The 23,162-nt window shown below is 53.4% G+C and overlaps 1 protein-coding gene across 22 annotated transcripts in view; it reads right to left on the bottom strand.

The window, feature by feature from the left end:
- The window catches only part of ARHGEF10 (Rho guanine nucleotide exchange factor 10), a 61,341-nt gene that overhangs the window by 24,610 nt on the left and 13,569 nt on the right, over positions 1 to 23,162 (bottom strand). For 5 of the 22 annotated variants that reach the window (XM_081517419.1, XM_081517420.1, XM_081517428.1 and 2 more), the window contains exons 3-16: positions 20,056 to 20,310; positions 19,232 to 19,498; positions 17,577 to 17,640; positions 16,023 to 16,099; positions 14,217 to 14,273; positions 11,788 to 11,951; positions 9,438 to 9,554; positions 6,742 to 6,856; positions 5,710 to 5,816; positions 3,315 to 3,392; positions 2,916 to 3,095; positions 2,110 to 2,226; positions 1,418 to 1,510; positions 558 to 728 (exon numbers count right to left, since the gene is read on the bottom strand). In XM_081517419.1, the coding sequence (XP_081373545.1) occupies positions 558 to 728; positions 1,418 to 1,510; positions 2,110 to 2,226; positions 2,916 to 3,095; positions 3,315 to 3,392; positions 5,710 to 5,816; positions 6,742 to 6,856; positions 9,438 to 9,554; positions 11,788 to 11,951; positions 14,217 to 14,273; positions 16,023 to 16,099; positions 17,577 to 17,640; positions 19,232 to 19,498; positions 20,056 to 20,310 (1,862 nt within the window). Of the gene's footprint in view, positions 1 to 557; positions 729 to 1,417; positions 1,511 to 2,109; positions 2,227 to 2,915; positions 3,096 to 3,314; positions 3,393 to 5,709; positions 5,817 to 6,741; positions 6,857 to 9,437; positions 9,555 to 11,783; positions 11,952 to 14,216; positions 14,274 to 16,022; positions 16,100 to 17,576; positions 17,641 to 19,231; positions 19,499 to 20,055; positions 20,311 to 23,162 lie in introns of all 22 variants that reach the window. The other 17 variants (XM_081517427.1, XM_081517421.1, XM_081517429.1 and 14 more) reach the window with 5 other exon arrangements.

The raw sequence follows: 23,162 nt of genomic DNA, 5'->3' as shown, positions 1-23,162 counted from the left end.
CCAGTAACTGCTTCCTGTGAACGAAAGCTTCAAATAAAAATGGCACAGCCTACGTGAAACCGGATTATCACGGCAGGAACACGGCCTTGTAAACACGGAGCTGAGACACAGTTCTGCAGAGGAACTGCCTTTATACCGTGTTCTGTGTCCCTTCTTCATGACATATGTAGCTTGGTCCCACATGGACGGGGACGGGTGAGACCACGGGTGACGGCCTGTGCTTCTGTGAACGTCCATGCTTCAAGCAGGACTAAGAGGGAGCGCTGCATTTTGAAAGTAAACTTCAGCTCGAAGAGCGACTCTTAGCCCTCCCGGGGCCCTAGGTCCGTCTGAGGACCTGGTCAGCCTAAGGGCCGCTCTCCAGGAAAAGCGCTCAGACCAGGCAGGCTGCGTGCCCTTTCCAGGGTCTGCGGCCCAGAGGCTCTCCGTGGACCTTGGTCAGTGGCTCTGGGCCCAGGGACTCGCCACCAAGGTCCCGGGAGATTAGCAATAAGAGGCTCAGAGTGACAGCTCGTTAGCACAAGCGGAAATGGCCTGCAGAGCGGGAAAGCGTCCACCTTGTTCAGATACCGCTCGTTGACGGCTTTTGCAATCTGTTTGATTTCACAGCGCTGGTCGGCGTCTCTCTTCCTCTCGTTCAGCTTCTCCGCTAGCGTCTCGAGCTCCGTCAGCGCCATCTGGAGGGGCAGCCGGTCGGGGTGTCCCCGGGGCGTGTTCTTCAGCATGTCCTTCAGGAGACACAGAGCAGGGGGAGGCGGACACGTGAGGCTGGGTGGGTGGCAGATGGTCCCCAGGCACACCCGCCCCCTCATTGCGCGGCTCCAGCATGGGCGGGGAGGAGGGTTCTGGCATCGCTGGGTCTGGGTAATAAAATAAGCCCTGGGAAAGGACAACCAACTCAGTGAATCATGCTTTGGCTGCACATTCGAAGCTCCTTTTGCAAACACAAAATTGACTTATTAAGCAGGGGTGGGAAGGGAAACAAGATCGCATTTCCAGGGAAGGACCCCATGGCCGGCTCGCCAAGACCTCAGAAACTTCTGCTCTGGTAACAGTCAGGCCGCAGGTCTCAGCGAGAGCGTGACGAGGCGACCCCCAGACAGTCGGGATCGCCTTCCCGTCATGTGTCGCAATGCTGGCCTTTGAGTGCCTTCCGCCCGGGGGGCGCGGGGGGGGCCCCGCGGGAGGACAGTGAGGTCACCTCCTACACCCAGGCGCCTGGCTCCAGACTCCGAGTCAGGTTCTGAGAGGGACATCTACGTGCCGGGCGCTGGCACCTTGGCGACCTCGCAGACTGCCCTCCCTACCCCGTCCCGCCACCCCCGGGCCCGCCCTGACGTAAGCGACCCGGGAGGACGGAGCGGGGCTGAGAGCCTGCCATCCACACGAGGACCCGGAGGGGCGGCAGGAGCCTCACCTGAAGCAGCAGGATGAACTGCGGGAACCTCTGGATGGGCTTCGTCATCAGGCTGTGCAGTGTGACGCGGTCAGGGCTGGACTCCTGACACTGCTGCGGGGACAAGGCCCGTCACCCCGGCTCAGACCACGCCGCCCGCCTGCCCGCCCACCCGCGCGGACGCAGCCCCGGGGAGGAGCACACGCCACCCATGGTGCCCACCAGGGACCTCCGCGGCTCCCGGCAGCCACCCCCGGGGGGGTGGGGCACACCCCAGGGTCAGAGGAGGGGCAGACCCCGGAGCCCCTCCAGCACCAGGGGGCTCATCCTCAGAGGGTCTGCTCCCTGCCTGCCCTGGAGGCCAAGGAGCCCTCCGACCAGACCCCAGGGCCTGACCCTGAGGTGACCAGCAGCAGGCAGAAGGCCCCTGGGTCTGGGGTCTGGTCTCTACTTTCTGACTCGACCTATCTGGCTACATCCTTCTAAGGATGTGCAAACAAAGGTGGTTTTCAAGAAGCTACTTTACCACTAAAAATTCACCTTAACTCTGGTACTGATCCAATACCAAGGGTCCCATTAGTGCTAAAATCGTTACAATAAATAACATTATACATTTAGAGGGGAAATTTGGTAAAATTTCACTACAGAGTACTTGGCAGCAAACCTGTTATCAGAGAATGTTAAAAAACACAAAAAAATTTTAAAGTGTTTACCTTTAAAAATTCAAGGAAAGCAGGTTTTGTAGCACACGTTTTCTTAAGGATTGCCACAGCTGTGCTGAAATTATTCACATATTCACTATAAGCATCCAGCACCATGGATTTAGAAAACTGTAATACAAGAGAAAATCGAGAAATGAAAATAACGTGGGGTTCACTGCCTCCTTGCCCCTCTTAGGATGAAAGACCAAAACCTGCACTAACAGCCACCTCTCAGTAGCTGTGCTCTTTTCACGGAATAGACTTCATTGTGACTAAGTGTGACTTTTTTTTCTTTAAGCAGACTTGTTAGGAGCCTGCGGCTCTTACTCTGCCGACCCCAGGGCACTTCATTGCTTCCCAGCTCAAAGCCGTGGCAGTTTGGCTGTCAGTTAAGAAAGTTCCTGACTACGGTCGTATAAAGATGGCCAGTACAGACATCCTCCCTTAAACTGCTGCTGACCAGCACTTTGTGGACAGAAGGTTGGGCTCCTCAGTGTGCGGATGTCCTGGCGTCTTGACCTGACCGTCCCCCGGAGATGACACTGTGTGGTCTGAGACGCCTCAGGGCACCTGAGCCTCTGGATGTTTCCACATCCTTCCTCAGGTGCACACACGTGTGCAGAGCCTCCTGACTGCAGACCAGCCTCCTGACCGCAGACCGGCCTCCACGGGAGGTCCGCAGTGTCTGTCTGGGGTCAGCCAGAGTCAGCCGGGCTTGGGCCGACAGGAGACCCACCTGAGGCATCCAAGGAAGAAGGGCGGGGGCCCTGGAGCCCAAGGGAGCCCCGCAGACCCTCCACGTGCACCAGCCCCGTTACCGAGGCCACGAAGACGTCTCCAATCATCTCTACCGAGTCCCACTCAGCCACGCGGCCGGCCAGCGCAATCTGGAGCAGGCAGTGGCACTGTAGCACCTCCTTGACCCGGAAGAAGACCGTCCTCAGCTTCCTCTCGCTCAGCACCTTGGGCTCCATCTCCCACAGCGGCTTCTCATATTGCTGAGGCAGAGACCAACAAGCACGGCCCAGGCTTTTCTCAGGTTCAACAAGGAACACAGAGAAGCTCGCCCTTATAATTACATGTGTGTCCAAATAAACTGCATGACTCTTGATGTCAAGGCATAGACATAATTCTCAGAGTCTTTTAAGAACTTTGCAAATTTGAGTATTTTATAATTCATAGGTTCACAAAAGACCAAACAGCGTGATATTTGGTACCTCCAATATCCTCTTAAGAGCATCCACGTAGTTTTTCTCGCTGTCGACAATTGAGCCCAGAATGTACCTTCTTACAACCTGTTGGGAGTTTGTAAACACAACGGTTAAAAACTGCCTCGGAAAACACAGCAAATAGATTTAACTTTCGTTGAGGCTTATTGATAAAGTTTCTCCGTGTTCAAAACTGTATGTAAGTGAAACCTCCCAAGGCCTTAAAACATATTATGTTATCGATCTACCATGATGGGCACAAGACATACTTCCCCATCACTATAATTCTGTTGTTTTTTAAAAACAACAAATTATAAACCACAACTCGAGCAACACAGCTGAATTATGGCATTAATAACAATTCCATTCACTCACCCAACGAGAATGAACTGACTGTATCCTGCATGCCCAGCATGGAGCTACATGGGGTTAATGTATACTTCGTGTACATATTAAGTTCAGGAAAGAAAACTTTCCAGTGCTGCCCCAAACAATGCTATTAGCAACACTTACCTAAAATCATTATTCTAAAGTTTTTTTAAAAAGCCCTTGGAAGGTGGAGGTATAGTTCTGCTTTGTTCTGAGGCCATTCAACACCTCCAAGGCTAGAAGCGCAGGGAGCAAATCACCAAGGTCGGTTCAGGAGCAACCCTGCCCCCTCAGATCTGAGACGCCTGCACGTGAAGTGGTGACATCACTTTTGGGTTTGTTCCCACGACCCGAGGGCATGTGAGCACAAGCTTCTGGCCCTAAGGTGCCTGCTGGAGACCATGAGACACTTAGCACTTCTGTCCAGCGTACACACAGTTTGGAAAGTTGGTTTTGCCAGTAAACGGGAAGTAGAGCGTAAAAAGCACAGCAAGGTTGCTCCTCCCCGCCCCCAGCTGCGCAGTGAGGGGCTCGTCCCAGGATCCGCGGCGCCACCTGGTGGCGGGAGCCGCCCCTGGCTGCGTCAGCACCACTCCTTTCCTCACAGGAGGGGCTGCTCCTTCCCGAGATGGAGGCAAAAATCAACCCTGAGGGACACCTGAGGAACAAAGTGACCTGTTTAAAGGGCGGATGCTTCAAAGCACACGCGGATGTGTCTCCTGCTGCTGCTAAGTCGCTTCAGTCGTGTCCGACTCTGTGCGACCCCATAGACGGCAGCCCACCGGGCTCCGCCGTCCCCAGGATTCTCCAGGCAAGAACACTGGAGTGGGTTGCCAGTTCCTTCTCCAATGCATGAAAGGGAAAAGTTTAAGTGAAGTCGCTCAGTCGCGTCAGACTCTTCGCGACCCCATGGGCTGCAGCCTACCAGGCTCCTCCGTCCATGGGATTTTCCAGGCGAGAGTACTGGAGTGGGGTGCCATTGCCTTCTCCACAGATGTGTCTATGAGCCCACAGACCCCTCGCTCTGAACCCCACGGCCTGGACACCCCCAAACCACAGAGGGTCAGATTCAGAGTCCCAGACACTGTCTCAAGTCTGGAGCCAGAATATCTGGGAATTTGGGGGGATCCAACTCAGGTATTAAATACTCTGCTTAAGTCCTGACATGCCTCTGATGTATCAGGTCAAAGGGCCTGGAATTGGTATCAAAACAACATGAAAATAAAGATAAAACCCCAAATCTGCCCCGATTGCAGGGCCTCCGCAGGTTAGGGCACCCCTCAGTCAACCCTGGCACGTGGACAGCACGCCCCTTCTCGCCCCGCCCCACCCCACCCTGATGGGTCGCTAACGGTCTCCTGGGGCAGCTCGCCATCTGTCCTGTCAGAGTCTGAGCTGACCACGGAAGGTTTCCATGGTCTGCACGCCACACGCGTGTGCATGTGTACCATGCGTGCATCTATATCGACCATCACCTACCTGCCCACCTACGTCTGTCCAGCTTTGTCATCTACCTACATCGTTGGTCATCTCTCTCAGCTTCCATGAACTGCATCATGCTGCCCACGTGGGAGGACTCAAATCACATCCCCCCAGGACCGGGAAGCCTTCCCCGGAAGCCCCCCACCCCGGGGTATACCCTCGCCCCTCATGTCCTCCTATTCTTTCACCCAAACATAGTCAAATGGAAACCACTGAGTTTTTTCCCGTCTGCTACCTATGTTCAGAGATTAAGAAATTTGTTTCCACTTGGCTAACTTGATGAGTTACTGGAAATCTGTATTCTAACCTCACCATGGCACAGATGCTTCACACACTCACATCTGGTCTCTTGGCCATCAGTGTGAACGAGCATAAGTGACTCTCACAAAGAAGCAGACCTTCCATGCGTGCTCACAGTCACACAGCATGGACACCTAACATATCTAAGGACAGGGAGGCCAGAGGCCAGCACAGCTGCTGACCAGGCCCCGAGGCCAAGCGGATGGAGAGGTCGGCACAACCCTGCCGTGCCAGCCTCGCCCCCATGCCCTACCTGCTGCTGAGACAAGCCTTCCGGCATCGGGGTGAGGATGGCTTCGGGGTGCTTGCAATCCACGTCGATGAACACGTTCTGCTCCTCTTCGAGACAGGATCTGTGGTCTTAGAGGAAGACAGAGCATGCTAGTCTGATGCTGAAATGGCGCGTTCGTCACACTGCAGGGCAGTAAAGCTGCCGTCAGAGCAGCGCCCTGGGCAGACACCTCAGGCCCAGGCTTCCTTCCCACCCAGCCATGAGTCAAGGGAAGCTTTAACAAACCCAGAAAATAGCCCCTCCCACAAGGGGAACACAGGGTTTGTCGATATCTGAAGTTTTTGATACTTGAAATCTAACTTCAAAAGTCAGAGGTGTCATTTGAACACCTAGATGGCAGAGTAGAAACACATATTTCAGTTTCTGAATCTATAACATACCAAAATCAGAAGCAAATGAAGGCAGTTCTGAGTCACTCAGAACCAACACTCCACAGTCAGATAAAAACGAAGGGAGACTCAGCAACCTCCTGACTTTCTGCCTTTCTCATTAGAACTCTGAAAAAGCACAACTCTTCCAGGATCAAAAATTTTAGACCCACACTAAATTCATTTCTAAGAACTTAGATGCAGCTAAGTAATCGAAAGAATCCACAGAATGGCTAGAAACCAGAAAAGCATGGGAATTTTCAGGTAATATTGAGATTATCTAATTCAAAGGTACATAAGCCCAGTTGCAACAGAAAACTGTCAGAGGAGCTTTAAAAAACCAGCACCCAGGATCCTGATCCAAGCCTGTCTGCTCCGCCGTAGTCCGGAAGGGCAGAAAACGCGTCCAGGGGCCCCAGCACAGTTCTATGATGAACAACCATGCTGAGAACCCAGGGGCTCCAGGAGGGACAGCGAGGGACCCCCATCACCCGACTGCTGGGAGGAGCCAGTTGGGGGAGTGGCGAAATCTACCGCCTGCGAGAATGCCCCCACTTCCTGCCACGGGGAGAAAGCTCCCCCACCGCGCGCGTGCGCCTGAAGGGGACCCAGCGAGGAGACGCACCTGCAGAGACGAAGGATTTGGTCCTGATGAAGGAGCGGCCCCGCTTCACGGCGGCCTTGGTCTTCTCCAGCCCGTCCTTGGTGCCCTCCCGCGCGGCCCGCACCAGTTTCTGCATCTGCAGGGAAGGGGCCGGGTGAGGGGGCGGCTGGGCGAAAACGCCTCGCTGCTCTCAATCCAGTTTAAAAGAATACTGTCAAGTAGTCTGCTCTTGAAACATCATCTGAAATTGGCTTTTTGATCTGGGAGAGCTTTCTTGGCTGTTGTGTGGGGGGATGGGGAGGCGGTTTGGGGCTGTTTTGGTTTCACTGGCTTAAAAAAATGAAAAAGAGACTTAAAAAAAGAGCCCTTTCTTAGCATAGTTTTTAAAATGTGTCCTTCTGTGTTTAAAAGTTGACCTTCGTTTTTATTATAAACACTCGCAAAGAGCTTTGGAGAAGCCTGGGTGTGGAGAAACCGAGGGCACCGAAGTCAGCGGGTTTGCCCGAGGTTAAAGGGCAGATCGCAGGAGATAGGGGAGCCGCTCACGTGGGAGGCTGGCCCGGCGGCTCACGGGCTCTTCATACTGACCACTCCCAGGACCCACTGCGCCTGCTGGAATACTGCCTGGATGTGGACAGAGAACCGGCCAGCCCGCAGGAAGGACCGGCAGAGCCCCTCCTCTGCGGAGACTGAAGAGTCAGGAAGACCACCGCCCACCACGGGGGAGCGTGCTCACCCTGGTTCCCGGGGGGCAGGTCCTGGCACAGTACTTAGACTGGCCACCAGTGCCCAAAGCGCCCAGCCATGTGTCTTGCGTTTTATCCCCTTTTCTTGTCCTTTAGAAGCTAACCTTGGTGGTACTGGCCATCTGGCACCAAGTGATTGATCGTTTGGAGGAAATCCAGATGGCCTTCTTACGACACAAACCAACACCCCTTCAGCCCGTCTGCGGCGCCTCCCTACCCATCCTCCTGGGACCCTCCCCAGGGGGTGGCGGGTGTTCGATGCCTGCCAGCTCACCCCCTGCGGCTGCGGCTGGGGCCTCCCAGCGCTGCCTCCAGGGCCACCGCCTGGTTGTGCATTTGTGCAAAGTGCCACCAGCCGAGGGGCTCTTCTGGGCTGAGGCTCGGCTGACCCAGCAGTTCAGCCCAAGCATGCATCCCAGATGCAAGAGCCACGCCCCTGTGGGTGACCCACCTGCGGGGCCTCCAGCCTGGTGCCGGATGCGTGTAACTGCAGCCCAAAGTGACTCTGCAATCCCTCTCTGTCCCTGCGCCTTAGGCGGCCTCCCTGAGGACGTGCGCCTGGCCTCCCACCCAACTCGACGGAAACCCGCCCAGGTCACGCTGTCTGGCCAACCCCAACCTCCGTGTCCTGTACCCCATCACCACCCACCTTCATCAGGTCAGAAACAGCCAAGCCACTTCTGCTTCCGCTCCTGCACCCCTTCAACCAAACCTGGCTGCGTCCGGAGAGCACCGTGGACAGCAGCCGGCCACCCCTGACTGCCCAGCTGCCGGGCGCCTCCCCTTAGCTCCTTCCCCACAGCCTCCCCGGATCCTCCCTCCTTCTCCCAGACATGGCCTGCAGCCCGGCTCCGTCCACGCTCCCTCCCAGGAGTGAGAGAATTAGGGATAGAGGACAGCCAGGGAGCCCGAGAGCGGCCGAGCGCCAGCTCCGAGTGAAGCCACACAGGTACCAGGGTCCATGGGGAGGGAACGGCTGACCGGGGCCCCATGGCCACCAGCCACATGCTGGGCCCCGCTCGCCTGCACAGGAGGGGCGTGTGGCCACCCTGGACAAGTCGTCCCACTCTGCCGCTCATGGCACTTCCCACCGTCCTTTCCGTGAGCGTGTCCATCTCTTCGCTGAGCCAGTCTCCCTCACACACCTCCCTGCGCTGCCTGGAAACCCCCATCAGCCTCCGACTATCCCCAGGGCTGCCACCTGTTTCCTGCCCAGGGACCACCCTGATGCTGAGCCGAAGGAGATGCTATGACTCCGGGGGCTTTGCTCCTGAGTTGAAAATCGTGGAGCACAGTGGTGGCATTTACAGGGACATTTCTGAATGAACACCTGCCTCCAGCAAGTGCCCTTCAACACCTGAACAAATGAGAAACATCAGAAGGACAGCAAATCCAGTTGACGTGAAGTTACTTGACAGTGCTCTTTTAAAAACCGTCTCAGACAGCAGACGCCACGACATTGAAGCCAGCAGTTCTCAGCTCGGCGGTCTCAGGGGCCCTTCACGCTCACAGAGTCACGAGCAGCCCCGAGGGCGTCGGCTTACCTGGTGCGTTTGTCAGTATTTATTGTCTAAGGACTCGAAATGGAGAAAAACTGTTGAATATTTTTTAAATATTAATTTTATAAACAACAAAACTATTTAATTTTATCTTAGCTAGTGACATTTTATGATAAATTACTATGTTTTCCAAAACAACAAAAAAAGTGCATTGGTTTGCACATGGGGAAACCTGCCTCGAGTCTGGCGTGGAGTCGGAGGATCCCGCATCCCAGCGGGTGTGGGTCACAAGGTGGGAAGGACAGAGGCAAAGGACGTCCCGGAAATGACAGGAACCGTCCACTGCCTAGGTGGCCCTGGGGTTCCCTGGGGTTCCCTGGACCGCACCGTGAGAACCGCCGCAGCTCAAGTGTGAGCTTGCTCATTAAACAAGTCTGCTTCTGCAGAAGCGTTTCCAGCGGGAACCACACACCTTCAGTTCGTGTTTGTGCTTTAGCTGCTGAATCTCTACCGCGCACACCGTGTTTGCCATCAACTCTCTCATCTTTCTCTCATAGCGCTCCTTTAAGCGGCTTAGGTCATGGGAGAGCTACAGCACAAAGAGACACAAGCTTTTCACAACACGCTCTTCCCGGCACTTTCAGGCAGTCTTACATTGCGAGGACTTGAGCCACGTCTGGTGGGTGACGCTCACGCACCAACGTCCTCCTGCCCCGGGCCCCCCGTCCTAGCCCTCCGGCTCTCGGGAAATAAACATATGAGTGAGTAAAACATGTCAGCAGAGGGCAGACTCCAGGCGAGCCAGGCTGGAGGCCCCTCTGTGCTGAACTAGAGCAAGTAAACGCACAGACAAATCTGGGCACCAGCATGCGTTTACATTTTAGTGAAATTAAAATGACCCAAAATGTGGAAATATATATAAAATTATTCCTTTATGTCAGCACCAAAGCAGAAGAAACTTGAGTTCCACACTGACTGAAAGGGGCGTGGTTTGGGGACAGCCACGTAAACTTTTAAGTCTCCAAACTGACGTGACTTCCTCTGCAGCTCGGGGATGGGGTGAGGTCTCGAAACTCTGTCCTCACGTCGTCACAGACGCCTCCAATGTGCAACCCAAGGCCTGCGCCTTAGTGAGCGTGTCCCGAGTTCCCCAGACAAGGACATCTGGGCAATTTCTGATCCAATCCAAGACTGTTTGGGAGAACAGTCTTCTTTGGCAGTTTTTGAAATATGCCTCTTTAGGGAACCAGGGACTTGTCACAGCATCACCTGTCCTGGCCCTTGTGAGAGCTCTGCGCTCGCGGCCGCCCAACCCCGTCCAGCATGTCAGTGTGGCGCATCTGGGAGCAGGGGTCTGCCTGGACAGCCAGGAGGGCAGAGTCTCTGCCCAGAAATCGTGTCCACGGCTCACGGGCCATCGATAGACCAAGCCGGTTTGCACTAACCCCCCGGCCCACTGAAGACGAAATTTAGGAGTGTCTTAACCGCTCTCCAAGGCCCCCACTGGGTGTTCCATCCTGCTGAAATCAGGCCCCAGCACCATACTGAAAATCTCCATTTAAACTTGGAATGTTGGGCTCAGCTAGAACAAGCCAAGTGTCACCTTAGTCACCAGCTGCGATTAAAACTACAGCTGTAACTTCACTCCCTGTCTAAGTCTCTGCTGTAATCACTCTGGTGACAAACGAGAGCCAGGTTCCTGGAAAAGCTTGTTAGTGATACTGAATAGTTGGGGGACTTCCCTGGCACTCCAGTGGTTAAGACAGCATGCCTCCAATGCAGGGGGCGCAGGCCTGAACCCTGGCCGGGGAACTACGATCCTGCAAGCCCTGTGGCCAAAAATACACACAGAAATAAGTATCAGGTAGTTGGGTTGACCACCAGCAGTTGGTAGAGCCTTCTTAAGTTTCAGAATGAGATGACAGAATATGCAAACCCCAAGTGCCCGGAATGACCTGTAAGCCACACATGCATGGAGGCCACGCCAGGAGCCCACCAGCTTGGTTACAGGGGTTCACGCTGCCGTGACTCATGCTGATTTATTGATTGCGTCGTGATGGCAAGGCACTAGCCGCAGCCCGTCCACCTGCGGCCTGCATGTCAGCCTCACACACAACACGGAGCGCCCTTGGACATGACTGTGGACGGCCGTACAAGCCCCTCTTTCACCAACAGCCCAAACAGCCAACGACACGAGTTGTGGGGGCAGCCAGTCACCAGCAGCCACCAGGCCCCGCAGTGAGCAGCGCTCCGGGCCCCACCTACTGGGCCTGGCGTCAGCCCGGAGTCCACTTCTTCAACGGACCCTGGTCTCAGGACTGTCCCACTGAGGGAGGAGCGTGCCCAGCGGGGTGGGCCTGTGTCCTGTAACGTCCTCTGTAACACCTTCTATTTTTACCTCTTCCTGTTTGTGCTCAGAACGCCGAGGATCACAACACCCCGTAAAGGTCAGCAGGCTGTGCTGGGTCCACCAGCCCGGCTCCACCACGCAGCCAGCCGGGCACCAGCAGCGCTGTGTGTACACAGCACAAACGTCCAGGGAATGCCTCCTTATTCCCTTAATACTCAGGACAGGGAGCTCACTCGGCGCCTGTTGAGGGATTCTATTTATGTACATTTCATTTTCCCATTCTGCCAAGACTGCACTGTATGAAATAAGGGGCCTCTTCTCTTTTGCTGACATCAGGTGCTCTCCTCAAACTACACATAAACATCTTAAAAAACAATTATGCAAAGACTACGTGAACGGGGTGACCCCTTCCGGTCCCGGCCACATGCCCGTGTGAGCGCCCTGTCTGCCAGCACAGAGCCGGGACACCTGCCTGCTTCCTGTGGTCGCCGCGCAGGAAGGAGCGGGGGACCCCGCTCCTGCTCTCCGAGTCACTCTGCTCCTCGTAGCTCTCAAACTCACTGGAGCTCCACCCGTACTCCAAAGAGCTGTGGCCGCCTTCATCTCCGTTCTCCACGTCGTCATAAATCATTTCATCTGGGTGCAAAAACACCAAATGAAGATTTAAAATGCAGAACTCCTGGCTACTCTGTGCGTGTCTGTTGTGGGAGAGCGTCGCTGAGAGCTGGGGAGGAGACACCCGGGAAGGGCTTGGAGGAACGGAGCAGTGGTGGAGCCTTGGGGGGAGACCCCTGGCAGTGATGGGCGGGGGCAACAAAGCTCTGACAAGCCCCCAGCCCCATCCACACCCAGAGCACCACTGGTCTGTGAGAAGCCACCGCGATTATACCAAATGATTTCTTGCCCATAGAGAACTTTTGATGAGGAAAGATATTCTTTAGATAGATACGTGCAATATAAACAGATTACACAGACTGACAGATCACAGATAGATGATAAAGATGATCAAATATGAACAAAAGTGAAGCATATTGCAAACAACTGTAACTTCTGCTTTTGTGCTAAAATTAGCCCATAAAACCTATAACCTGTTGCGTGCATGCATGCTCAGTCACTTCAGTCATGTCTTACTCTGCAGCCCCATGGACTGTAGCCCACCAGGATCCTCTATCCATGGGATTCTCCAGGCAAGAATAATGGAGTTGGTAGCCATGCCCTCCTCCGAGGGATTTTCCTGAAGTAGGGATCAAATCTGGATCTCCTGCTTTGCAGGCAGATTCTTTACCGCTGAACAACTGGGGAAGCCCATAAACTGTTACTGCATTTAAATGTCTTCATCACATCAGTCATTTCAAAATTAGTGACAAACACGTCTGTTCACGCCTTCAGATAAAGTGACAAAGGCGCTACCCGCAGAGGGGGCACCTGGCCTAACAGAACGGCCATCACCTTCAGCAGGGGCGCTGCTGGGCCACCAGCCATTGGCGTTTGGTTTTTGAGACCCCAGATCATCCTGTCTGTGCTGGGAGAGGCCTACCAGGGAGGATCAATTACCCAAAAATGCATTTCAAACCTGGCTTTACAGAAACCGGCCTTTAGTCCCCATGTTGCTTGCAGCAGATACATAAAAACTACCCAGGAGCACACTTACTCAAGACCCAGTGGGTTTGTTTATAAAGAGGCTGGAAGGTCTTCCGGTCTGCCAGGTCTTGGGAGGCAGCCTCTGTTAGCTGAGGCTATAGCAGCTCTGGGAACCTGATCGCCTCCAGAGCACTTTTGGGATGAATAAATGAGACCATGCTTTGAAACAGGAAGTTTGCTGTCGATTTTAAGAATATGTCCTCTATGAGGCTGGGAAGGTTCTGTCAGGAGTTTTTAACACCAGAAGGCCACTGCATGGCACCAATTACCTTCTAAACATATGATTTCTGTCATTCACCTGGTTCCCTGGGAAATGACATTGAAAGAACCAGCCAATGTTGGAAGACATCTGAACTCTGGAGACACACCTCCAGGGCTAGGATGGGCTTCGGCTTGCCTGCTGGGCGTGAGGGCCTGACCCTTCATCTGGGTCGTTCGGCATCAGGCTTTCTGGGTGCAGGGGCTCTAAGTCTGAGCTAACACCCTCCGAGGGTCAGAGGGGTTCCACTCACCCGTCACTGCTCTCTGCTGCCTTCTGTGGGTTCAGCACCCCTTTCCCATGAAATGCAACATGGACCGTTCCTCCAGGCCCTACGGGCAGGCAAGCTCCCCAGTCTGTGCCTGATGCTGCCTGTGTCTCTCTAAAAGGACAATACTTTGGCCAGATGTGGAAATCTGGGTCATAACACTGCATGTTCTTTAGCAGTTTGGGAACATGATCTGCCTGTCGGGAAGTATGCTGTTCTTCCCGAACTGCAGCTCCTCCCTGGTGGCGGCGGCTCCGCCCCCACCGCTGTTAGGATGGTCACGGTGGGGCTGTGCTCGGCCATCTCAACTGTATGCGCCTCCACGTGCATTCACACGTGACCCTTTGAATCTGTATTTGTATAATCTGGGAGCTTATGTCTGTAATCCCAGAAAATTCTTAGTAATCCCTTCTTCCATGACCTCCTGCGTGTCACCTGCTACCTCCCGGCCTCCATGCCGTATCTTTCCATTCTATTTTCACATCTTTAACTCTTCCTGCTTCTTTCAGGTAATCGAGATAGTCATCCAACCTCCAGGGTTGGGTGTGAACACGTGCACAGGTGTGCACACACAGCGTTCTACCCCACAGCATCGACAAGACACTGAAACCTTACAAAACGTGACCACAGACACGCAGGGGCTGTGCGCCTAGGGGCTCCGCCTGCTGTTTCCATCCAGCAGGAAAGCCGGTAAACTGCAGCCCGTTAAACTCAATTCCGGACAAAACCAAACCTGGCTCAGAGTCTGAATTTTCTCTTGGCACGTCGTCGTAAATGGCTTCCTCTGGATCTGGAAGTAAAGGAAAGGAGACTTTAAAACTGACCCAGACGCAGGGAGAGCAGTCTGGACTCGCGGGCATTCCGGCGAGGCTTCAGCCACTCGGAAGTTCGCTTTACAGGGAGGGTAACCGGCGGGCCCCACCGGAGTGCAGGCATTGTTCTTAGGGCAGAACACTTCCTGGGGAGGGAAGGACAGCTCTGCACAGAGCGGCTGTGAAATATCTCCAGGAAGAGGTGTATGGCCTCCAGGCCAATGTATTCCTTTTTGTTTTGTTTTGTGTTCAATTACACATCTTTATAAACATTTTTAAGTTATTGCAATTAATGTTTTCTGATACGCAAAACACACAAAGGTGGCCTGCAGTCTCAGAAACAAAGGAACAGCTTCACTGCTGCTCTGAGTAGGAATCAGCTGATAGCGTCATCTCGTTTCCCGCAACTGCAGCTGAAAGGCAGCCACGTGCACATATAAAGATGTCTAACTTTTAGGACAAAAACCTCTAAAGCTGTACTACATGAAACATTAGTAGCCTAGGAAATTGTAAGGTGTTTTCGTTTTTTAAAAATAGTAGTGATCCTCCATGGCTGACATTCCATGTGCCTGACTCAGGGGTCCCACAGAAGAGCGGGGTTTGAAGCTCATGTATGTATTTGTGGGAGCTCCATGCTTTGCAGGGGGACCAACCAAACTACAGTGCGCTCCATCCAGGAACCCACAAAGGTGACGGTTACTAAGCAACAGGAGACAAAACCAGGTAAATACAGCCTCCCTCTTCCTGTGACATGCAGCCACTGTCCCTTCCCACGTTCCTGGGGTGAACACACGGCCAAGACTGGGCGTATTCTTGTGTTGCTGTCAAACCCCAAGTCAGAGACGCTTGCTGTCCTGAAATAATATGTTTCGACTGTGACCACAGTATTTCCACCCCTATCAGAGCACGTGAGCGGCTGCTGGTTTACAGACCTCACGTTCGAATACAGTTATTCCACTAATGAAAACGAGCCATGGGAGAAAAAGTCAGACAGGTTCTACTTTGTAAATAAAATTGCTTGAGGACAGTGAGATGATAATTTAATCCTGTAATGATCCAGATCTAATAGCCCGCTCGCAGAAGCATCTACATTTGTGGAGTTCTTTGTTTCGACAATGTCATAATTAAGACAGAAATGAAACATTCCAGGGGAGAATTTAATAATTAAGAGAATGTTAAGATGGTTCTACCTTGTGAGTCAACCGTATAAGACAATTACACAGAAATTAGTGAGCCAGTGGACAGTAAAAGGGCTAATTAGAAAAGCAAGGTTACTTTTAAAAAAATTTAAAAACAAGCCTAGCTAAAATTAGTTCTGTTTTCTGCACCACACGTGGAACAGAAGGTCTGCCATGCCACGCCATCTGGTCCGTGGGCTGGCTTAACCACCCACCATCCCTCTTCAAGATGGTACCATGAGAAAGCGTCTCACTGGGGTCACAAGAAAGAATGCCTTGTTAATGCCTCCGTCCCCAAAGCTCTGACTGTTGTGACAAAAAGCAAGATCAGTACTGGAACAAATCCATCAGCCAGGACGAGGGGTGTGTGGAGATGCAGAGAGCAGAGATGATCTGATGGGAGACAACGTCATGGCTTCGCGGGGCCTGGGGAAGCAACTGCACAGTCAGCGGTGGTCAGTGCTTCAGGTGAGTGGACACAGAACAGGAGAATCAGCAGCAGAGCCTGACGAACACGCGCGGTCCCCGGGGGCCTGAGGTGGTACTCACTCTCCATCCAGGCTGTATTGGCCGGATCCGCGACCCAGCGGGCGAGGGCGCTGTCCTCCTTCTGGTCTGGATCCTCACTTAAAGAACACACACAAGGACATCAGGATGTTGAGAACCCTTCCCACGTGTCTGGTGGGGTGAGAATGGTGCAGCTGTGGTGGAAAACAGGTTGGCTCTCCCTCAGAAAGTCAGACAAAGGATCACCGTGTGACCTGGCGCCTCCACCCCTAGGTGTGCAGCCAGAGGACGGGAGGGCAGGGACCTGACAGACACCTGTACGCAGCGTCCACAGCAGCGTTAGCACAGCGGCCGGAAGGTGGGAGGGACCAGTATCCGTCAGGAGACGAGGAGATAAGCAAAATGTGTGCGCACGATGGAACGGCGCCGGGCCTTAAGCAGGAAGGAAATTCCAACACACACTACGATATGGATCACCCTTGACACATGATGCCGCGTGCAATGAGCCAGACGCAGAAGGACAAGCACTGTACGATTCAGATCACATGAGTACCCAGGACAGGCACGTTCACAGAGACAGAATGCAGAGCAGAGGTCTTGGGAGCTAGGAGGGGGCACTGCGGGTTACGGCGTGAAGGCCGGGGCTTCTGATCAGGACGATGAAAATGTTCCAAAGGCAGAGAGTGGTGATGGTTGTATGACTCTGTGAATGAATTTAATGCCACTGGATTTTACACTTAAAAATGGTTGAAAATGGCAAACTTTATCGTATGTATTTTTATTGCACTTTTAAAATGAATAATGCAATATACTGAAAACTACAGGATGGTCCACTTTAAATAGGTGAAATGTAGTATGGTATATGAATTATAACTTGATAGAGTTGCTAAAAAGCAGAACAAACACACCTACCGCGCACCGAGCACGCGGCCATGCTAGGTGGTAGGTGCTCTAGAACTTGGTAAAACCTCGTCTTTGTATTTGAAGAATTCAGTCTGGTAGCAGAAAGGGACACAGGAGATAACTGTGAGAGCACAAAGCCATCAATTACAATGCAGGTGTGTGCACACAGCTCTGGAAGCACAGAGGAGGGCAGTTTCATGAAAGGAGACATTTAAGCTAGGTTTTGGAGGGTGGGTAGGAGTTTGCCTGGAGGTGGGGATTTTCCTGGGAATTTCAAGCAGATGAAGCAGCATTTGTGAAGGCAAGTAGCATGAAAGAAAGGCCCATAATCAAATCAGTTTCAAGGATTCCAGATGAAAGCTGGGTCAGACAAAATTAAAAATCCTTTCTCCCCCTTGGGACTCTTGAGAAACTTAACAAGGTCAAGCATATTGTCCAGCTCTATCTGGTCATGAACCCAGTTTCTCTTTATCCACAAAATGTCATATTAACATCTGAAAGAGTCCTGGGGTTCAGGAAGACCTGATCTGGGGGTCCCCGGGCGAGAGGGCAGAGGGTACAGAGGACAGAAGGACCAAGGGCTGGGGAGGGGCCTGGGAGGGGCCTCGGCAGTGAGCTTGGATTCACAGCGCTCGGCACGTCAGGGAAGGTTCGGTCCATGACTCAGAACATCCGCGAACACAAGCACGATACCTGTTTGCTGGATCCTCAGAACTCAAGGAATTCAGCTGGCTGTCTTCTGCCGCTTCCTGTGTCTCTGCCAGGAGAGGAAAGTTCACACTGTTCACGCCTGAAAGACACATCTAGGAACTTGCTTTTTACCCTTTAAATGGTTTCATACTTTCTTCCTCATCAGTGAGAGGTTTTTCTTATCGTAAAGCTGATCAACTGACAGATTTAAGCTCTTCAGCCTTTAGATAAAACTTACTCCAAACAGGAGGACATGAAGAGACACCCAAAGGCCTCATGAGCCAGCCTAGAACAGAGCGGGGCCCAAAGGAAGCAGGCCAGAGTCGGAAACTGACACCGCGGGATCTGCAGCGACGGGTCAGTGAGAATGCGTCCACAGGACAGGCTCGAGAGACTCTCAAGGGGGGAATCCTAAAGTTGGTGACATGTGAAAACCAAACTGCTTGTTCCCCTCAGCTGTCTTAACTGGGAGGAACCGCTTTCCTCAAGCTTCACACACGTCTGTCCTGACAGCATGTCCCCGTCCCCCGGGGCTACTCCTGCCATCGAGACGTCTAGCCCGGGACAGTCCTCACGCGTGTCCTGGCACGGAACAGGGAAACAGACTGGTGAGAGCGGGGACAGCTCAGCAGAGAGGCCTGCACTGGCCCATCCTCGACAGAACCTGCTGCGCTCCCAACCCAGATGCATGACTGGGGGGAGGTGCCGGGGGAGACGCAGCCGCTGCCGAGGGCCTTGGCCGTGACAGCGGGGAGCTGCCCCCACAGAACCCCGCGGCCTGAGGCCCATGGACGACAGCCTGAAGTCTGGACGTCGAAGGTCAAGGTGCCAGCGTCTGCTCGGGCCCCTCCCAGCTTGCAGCCCACCTCCCCGCTGTGTCCTCACGTGAGGGCCGAGCTGGGGTCTCGGTGGGGTGTGTCATGAGGGCGCTAACCCTACGCGCAGGGCTGCACCCTCAGAACCTCCTCACCTCCCGATACCACCGCCTCGGGGGCCAGGTCTCAACATGCAACTCTGGGGGAGACACACGGTCTCCTTTTACACCTAGAAACCCAGGCCCTGCACAACCAGCTGAGGCCGAAGCAACACAGCCAGGGGGCGTCTTCAGAGATAACCGACGCCGGCTTTGGGGGCCACATCCTCAAAGCTACTTGCCGGCTCCTTCCCGCTAAGCAGCAGTGCTGCTGTGCCTCATGACAGCCTCACAGACCCGGGAGCCGGGGAGACCCGGGAGCCAGGGAGACCCGGCCCCCGACAGCCCCTCACAGACCTGGGACCCGGGGGGACACGGCCCCCTACAGCCCCTCACAGACCCGGGACCCGGGGGGACTCGGCCCCCGACAGCCCCTCACAGGTGCAGGGTCAGCCTCCCTGCACCTGCCCGCTGTGTGGCCACTCCTCAAGGAGCCTCCTGATTCTCCTGGACGCCAACTTGCAATCCTGGTCCCTCCCCCAGCCCAGGTTCCGTGACCCGGGGCTCCAGCTGGGCAGTCTGACGGCAGAGAGCCTGTCGCCCACGAAGGGACGACACGAGGGCACAGACGCACACGACGTGGACACTGCCACCCGCAGGTGCGTGTGGGGGCCTCTGGGGGAAGGAGGCCAGGGACACTGCAGACAACACGCTCCGAGCCTCTCCTTGACTGGTCCCCACTGACCTGCGGGGTCGGCGGGCAGGGCGGGCAGCACAGGGCTGGTGTAGGCTGGCAGCAGCAGCGGCAGGCTGGAGGGCACAGCGTAGCCACAGGGCACTGGCACAGAGTACCCACTGGGCACGTGCAGGCCCCCGCCCTCCCCCTCGGCGTCCGGGTCTGGGGGCGACGGCTGGTCTTCCTGGAGGGGCGTGATGTCGATGACAGAGTAGGGGTTGACTCTCGACGGGACCCCGGGTTTTGGTGGTTCCGCTCCCGGTCCTTTTTCACATCCTGAGGATGAAAGGAGACCGTGGCAAACACGCCCGGCCGTGCAGGACTCAGCCGACACGCCCTGCTGGCCCGGGAGCACCATGCTTTGTGGCATCAGCAGGGTGAGCGCGACCCTGGGGGCCGGGGGCACAGAGCCTGCCTGAGCCCAGGGCAGCTCCTCCACTGAGGCGAGGCGGTTAGAAGCTGCCAGAAGTGGGGGGTCATTAACCACATGGAGAGGTGGCGAAGGTACCAACCAGACCATCGGTCAGTGAACAAAAGTGACCAACTCCACCTCCAAACTTTAAAACATAAATTAAACATGTACATTTCATATCAAATAGCATTATTTTGAAATAATGTTTCATGTAACGTAGTGACAAACTATGATGAGGCCATTTTTATTTGAAAACATACATACCTGTTTCCTCCAGAACATATACAGAAAAGCAGATGGACAAGATTGAAATCCACAGAAAATGGAACAAAGAAGCGTGTCTTGGTCAAACTTGAATCAAGTCATTTCTGTTCACAGCACATCACAGACACATCATAGATTTGGGGCTCCCGGACCCTACCTTCCCCCGGACGGGCCACCCCGCAGGTGGGCTGGCTGGTCCCTGGGTGGTGGCCGGAGGATGCACAGGATTCCGCGGTGGCAGGGACGGCGGTGGCGGCGGTCTCGGTGGCAGGAGCGTCTGCACCCGTGTCCCCTGCCTCGGCGGAACCCGGAGCCCGTCTGTCGGCCTCTGGAGCTTCGTCTCCGCTGTCCAGATCCAGCTGCTCCCCCTCCTCCTCCTCGTTGTTGTTAGTGTCATACTTGACTTCATTCTCTGAAGTTTAAGGTCACGTAAATCACACAGTTAGTGTTTATTACCAGAACGACTTCCTCTCTCCTGACATGTGGCAGGCAGTCAGCCAGCAGGGGGCACCCAGGTGGGCATTGGAGGTGTGACAGCGCTCCCGCCCTCTCCGGCCCCCCACCTTCCTACTGGGAAAAGTCGGTGCCATCAGGCTTGGGGCATACGTCTGGGTTTCCTCTTGAAACGACCCTCAACTCACAGGCTGGGAAGAAAAAGCAGGAGAGACAGAAAGGAAGAGAAAAAGCCCTTCCTACGTTTTACACTCTGGTCTTAGAACCGCAGGAGTAAAAATCAACTTGAGTGACACTAGATAAGCCACCAGGCAAGGAGCAACGTTCACTTCAGCAGTTCCTATGCGATCAACGCAATGACTTCACCTGTTCCGTGCATCCTGGCAGTTGCGCGTACCATCTTCAGGGTAAAGCTGTGAGTTACCTGTGTCAACTGGGTTATGCTCTTTTGGAGGGAAAGAGAGGAGATACAAGGATTTGCTGATACAAGAGTTTTTACATGCCTTACAAACAATAAGATCCCTCATGCAGACTTTTAAAAGAAAAAAAAAAAAGTCAGCTGAATCTAAAGGACCAAGAACACTGTATCTGCTGTAATCTCAGATCACTAGAAGGTCTCTAACATTTTCTTAAGAAAAAAAAAAAGTATATGCTCCAATTAAAATGTGAAATGGTATTAAAATCATCTGTGTCTACCTGAGTTGTCTATACATTAAATATAAAAATATTAGATAAATTGTACTTACAAATACTTTGTTCTAAAAAGAAATGAGTGAAGGTGGTCACGGGAGACCCTGTGTCTCAGGTCCCATAATTCATGTTTTGTTCTGACTCCTCCCAGGTTATCTTAGAGCCTAGGTAGTTCAATAAATTATAACACTCTTCTCTTTGTAACAATTTTCATCAATTTGATTTTAGGTGTGTTTTCTCTAATTCTCAAAGTCCAGCAGCTGTACGGTGTAATCCCAGACGAGAGGGCTGACAAAACGCCAGCACGTGGTTCTGACTCATACTGTCCTGAACCTCCACACTGCCCAGCATGATCCATGACATTGCTAAGTCGAAACATCACTTTTGTCAGGGCATTTAATTGGCATTATGTCCCTGTCACATTTATTCGGCAAGTGTGAATTTAAGGAAATGATGACAACTGTATTTGGAAAATGTTCTGGAATATTTTATTTTTCTGTTGAAGAGATTTCTTGCTCTAAGATGGGTTCACCAGTTTATTTCAGTGAATAAACTGAGTACTTAATGATTTAGCAAAAAAAAAAAAAAAAAGGCAAGGAAGCAGGCAGGCAGCGGGGAGGAGAAATCCATCAGGCCCAGCCCATCCCGGCTGCCTGCAGCTTCTGGCAGACTAGGACCAAAGGCTGCAGTCAGTCCACACAATGACCGGAGCCCTGGGGCAGAGCGCTGGCTCTGGGTCCCCCACCCCCGCTCCCAACGGGAGGGCGCTGGCCCGGGCTTTCTGGAGACAAAGGGCAGGGCAGGGAGGAAGCCAAGAAGGCTGTCCCTCCTCTGAGCAGATGACCCCAACACCGCAGAGAACCCATTAGCGGTTTTTAAAGACGTGTCACAAATTAACACATTAAGGAAAAAGATTAAAAGAATAGTCATTTTTAAGGTCAGAGATCAAAGCTATGCATATTGTTTCTCAGTTCTCAGACCATAGCTGATTAAATCTGCAAGCTTAACCCAAGATATGATGTTTCTCCTGTTTCAGATGAAAGCTATTTGTTTTGAATTCCTTTCACTGTTATGAAGAAGAGCTTTAAGAAGGACCAGGCTGCAAACAGACCCACCAACAAGGGGCTATTCACCGCGGGTCCCACGCCACCCCCAGGCTCTGCGTGTCACAGCTGCGAGCAGGTCCCTGGGGGGCAGCAGGGTCCCCAGAACAAAGCCACCCCCCCTCACCGAAGGCCAGGCCCCTCCCCCGCTGGACACTGTCCGCTGTCCTTGCCTCTGCGTGAGGTCACTGCACATCACCAGGCAGTGGACGAGGACTGTCCTGAATCAGCATGAATATGGAACACTGATGACTTCCTTTCCCTGCCAGGACTCACTTTTTTTTGTTACTAATTACAGACAGGTTTTAGTTTGTGGTGGCTTATTGTTGCTGTTCAGTCCCTAAGTCGTGTCCAACTCTTTGTGACCCCATGGACTGCAGCATGCCAGGCTTCCCTATCCTTCACTGTCTCCCGGAGTTTGCTCAAATTCACGTTCCCTGAGTCAACAGTGATGCCGTCCAACCATCTCATCTTCTGTCGCCCCCTCCTCCTCCTGCCTTCTATCTTTCCCAGCGTCAGGGTCTTTTCCAATGAGTCAGCTCTTCGCATCGGGTGGCCAGAGTATTGGAGCTTCAGCTTCAGCATCAGTCCTTCCAATGAGTATTCAGGGTTGATCTCCTTTAGGATTGACTGGTTTGATCTTGCTGTCCAAGGGACTCCCAAAGTCTTCTCTAGCACCACAGTTCAAAAGCATTTACAATCACTAAATGTTGAGTTCTGCATCCTGAGACACCCTGGACCGCCTTGTAATATAGTGTTTGCATCTGGGACCTGCCTCTTCTAACTTGACTCTCTGAATGCCTCCAGGTGCCCCAGCTCTAAGAGTTTTAGGGATGCTACTTCCTGAGGTCAGGGCTACTCCAGTTCTGTCATCCCAAGGAGGAGGGAGACAGACGCCAGGAGAGACGCACACATGTTCTCAGGCATCAGCTCGTGTGTCCTGAGGATGACGTTCAAACCCAAGCAGCTGTTTGGGAAACCCTCAAAGTCACACACTTCTCTGCTGCACGATCTCCTC

Source organism: Giraffa tippelskirchi, chromosome 8, assembly GCF_054371585.1.
Source record: "Giraffa tippelskirchi isolate mGirTip1 chromosome 8, T2T-mGirTip1v1.2.pri, whole genome shotgun sequence".
NCBI classification, from domain to species: Eukaryota; Metazoa; Chordata; class Mammalia; order Artiodactyla; family Giraffidae; genus Giraffa; species Giraffa tippelskirchi.
Note: the sequence above shows the minus strand (reverse complement) of the source record. Positions and strands in the feature narration are given on the sequence as shown.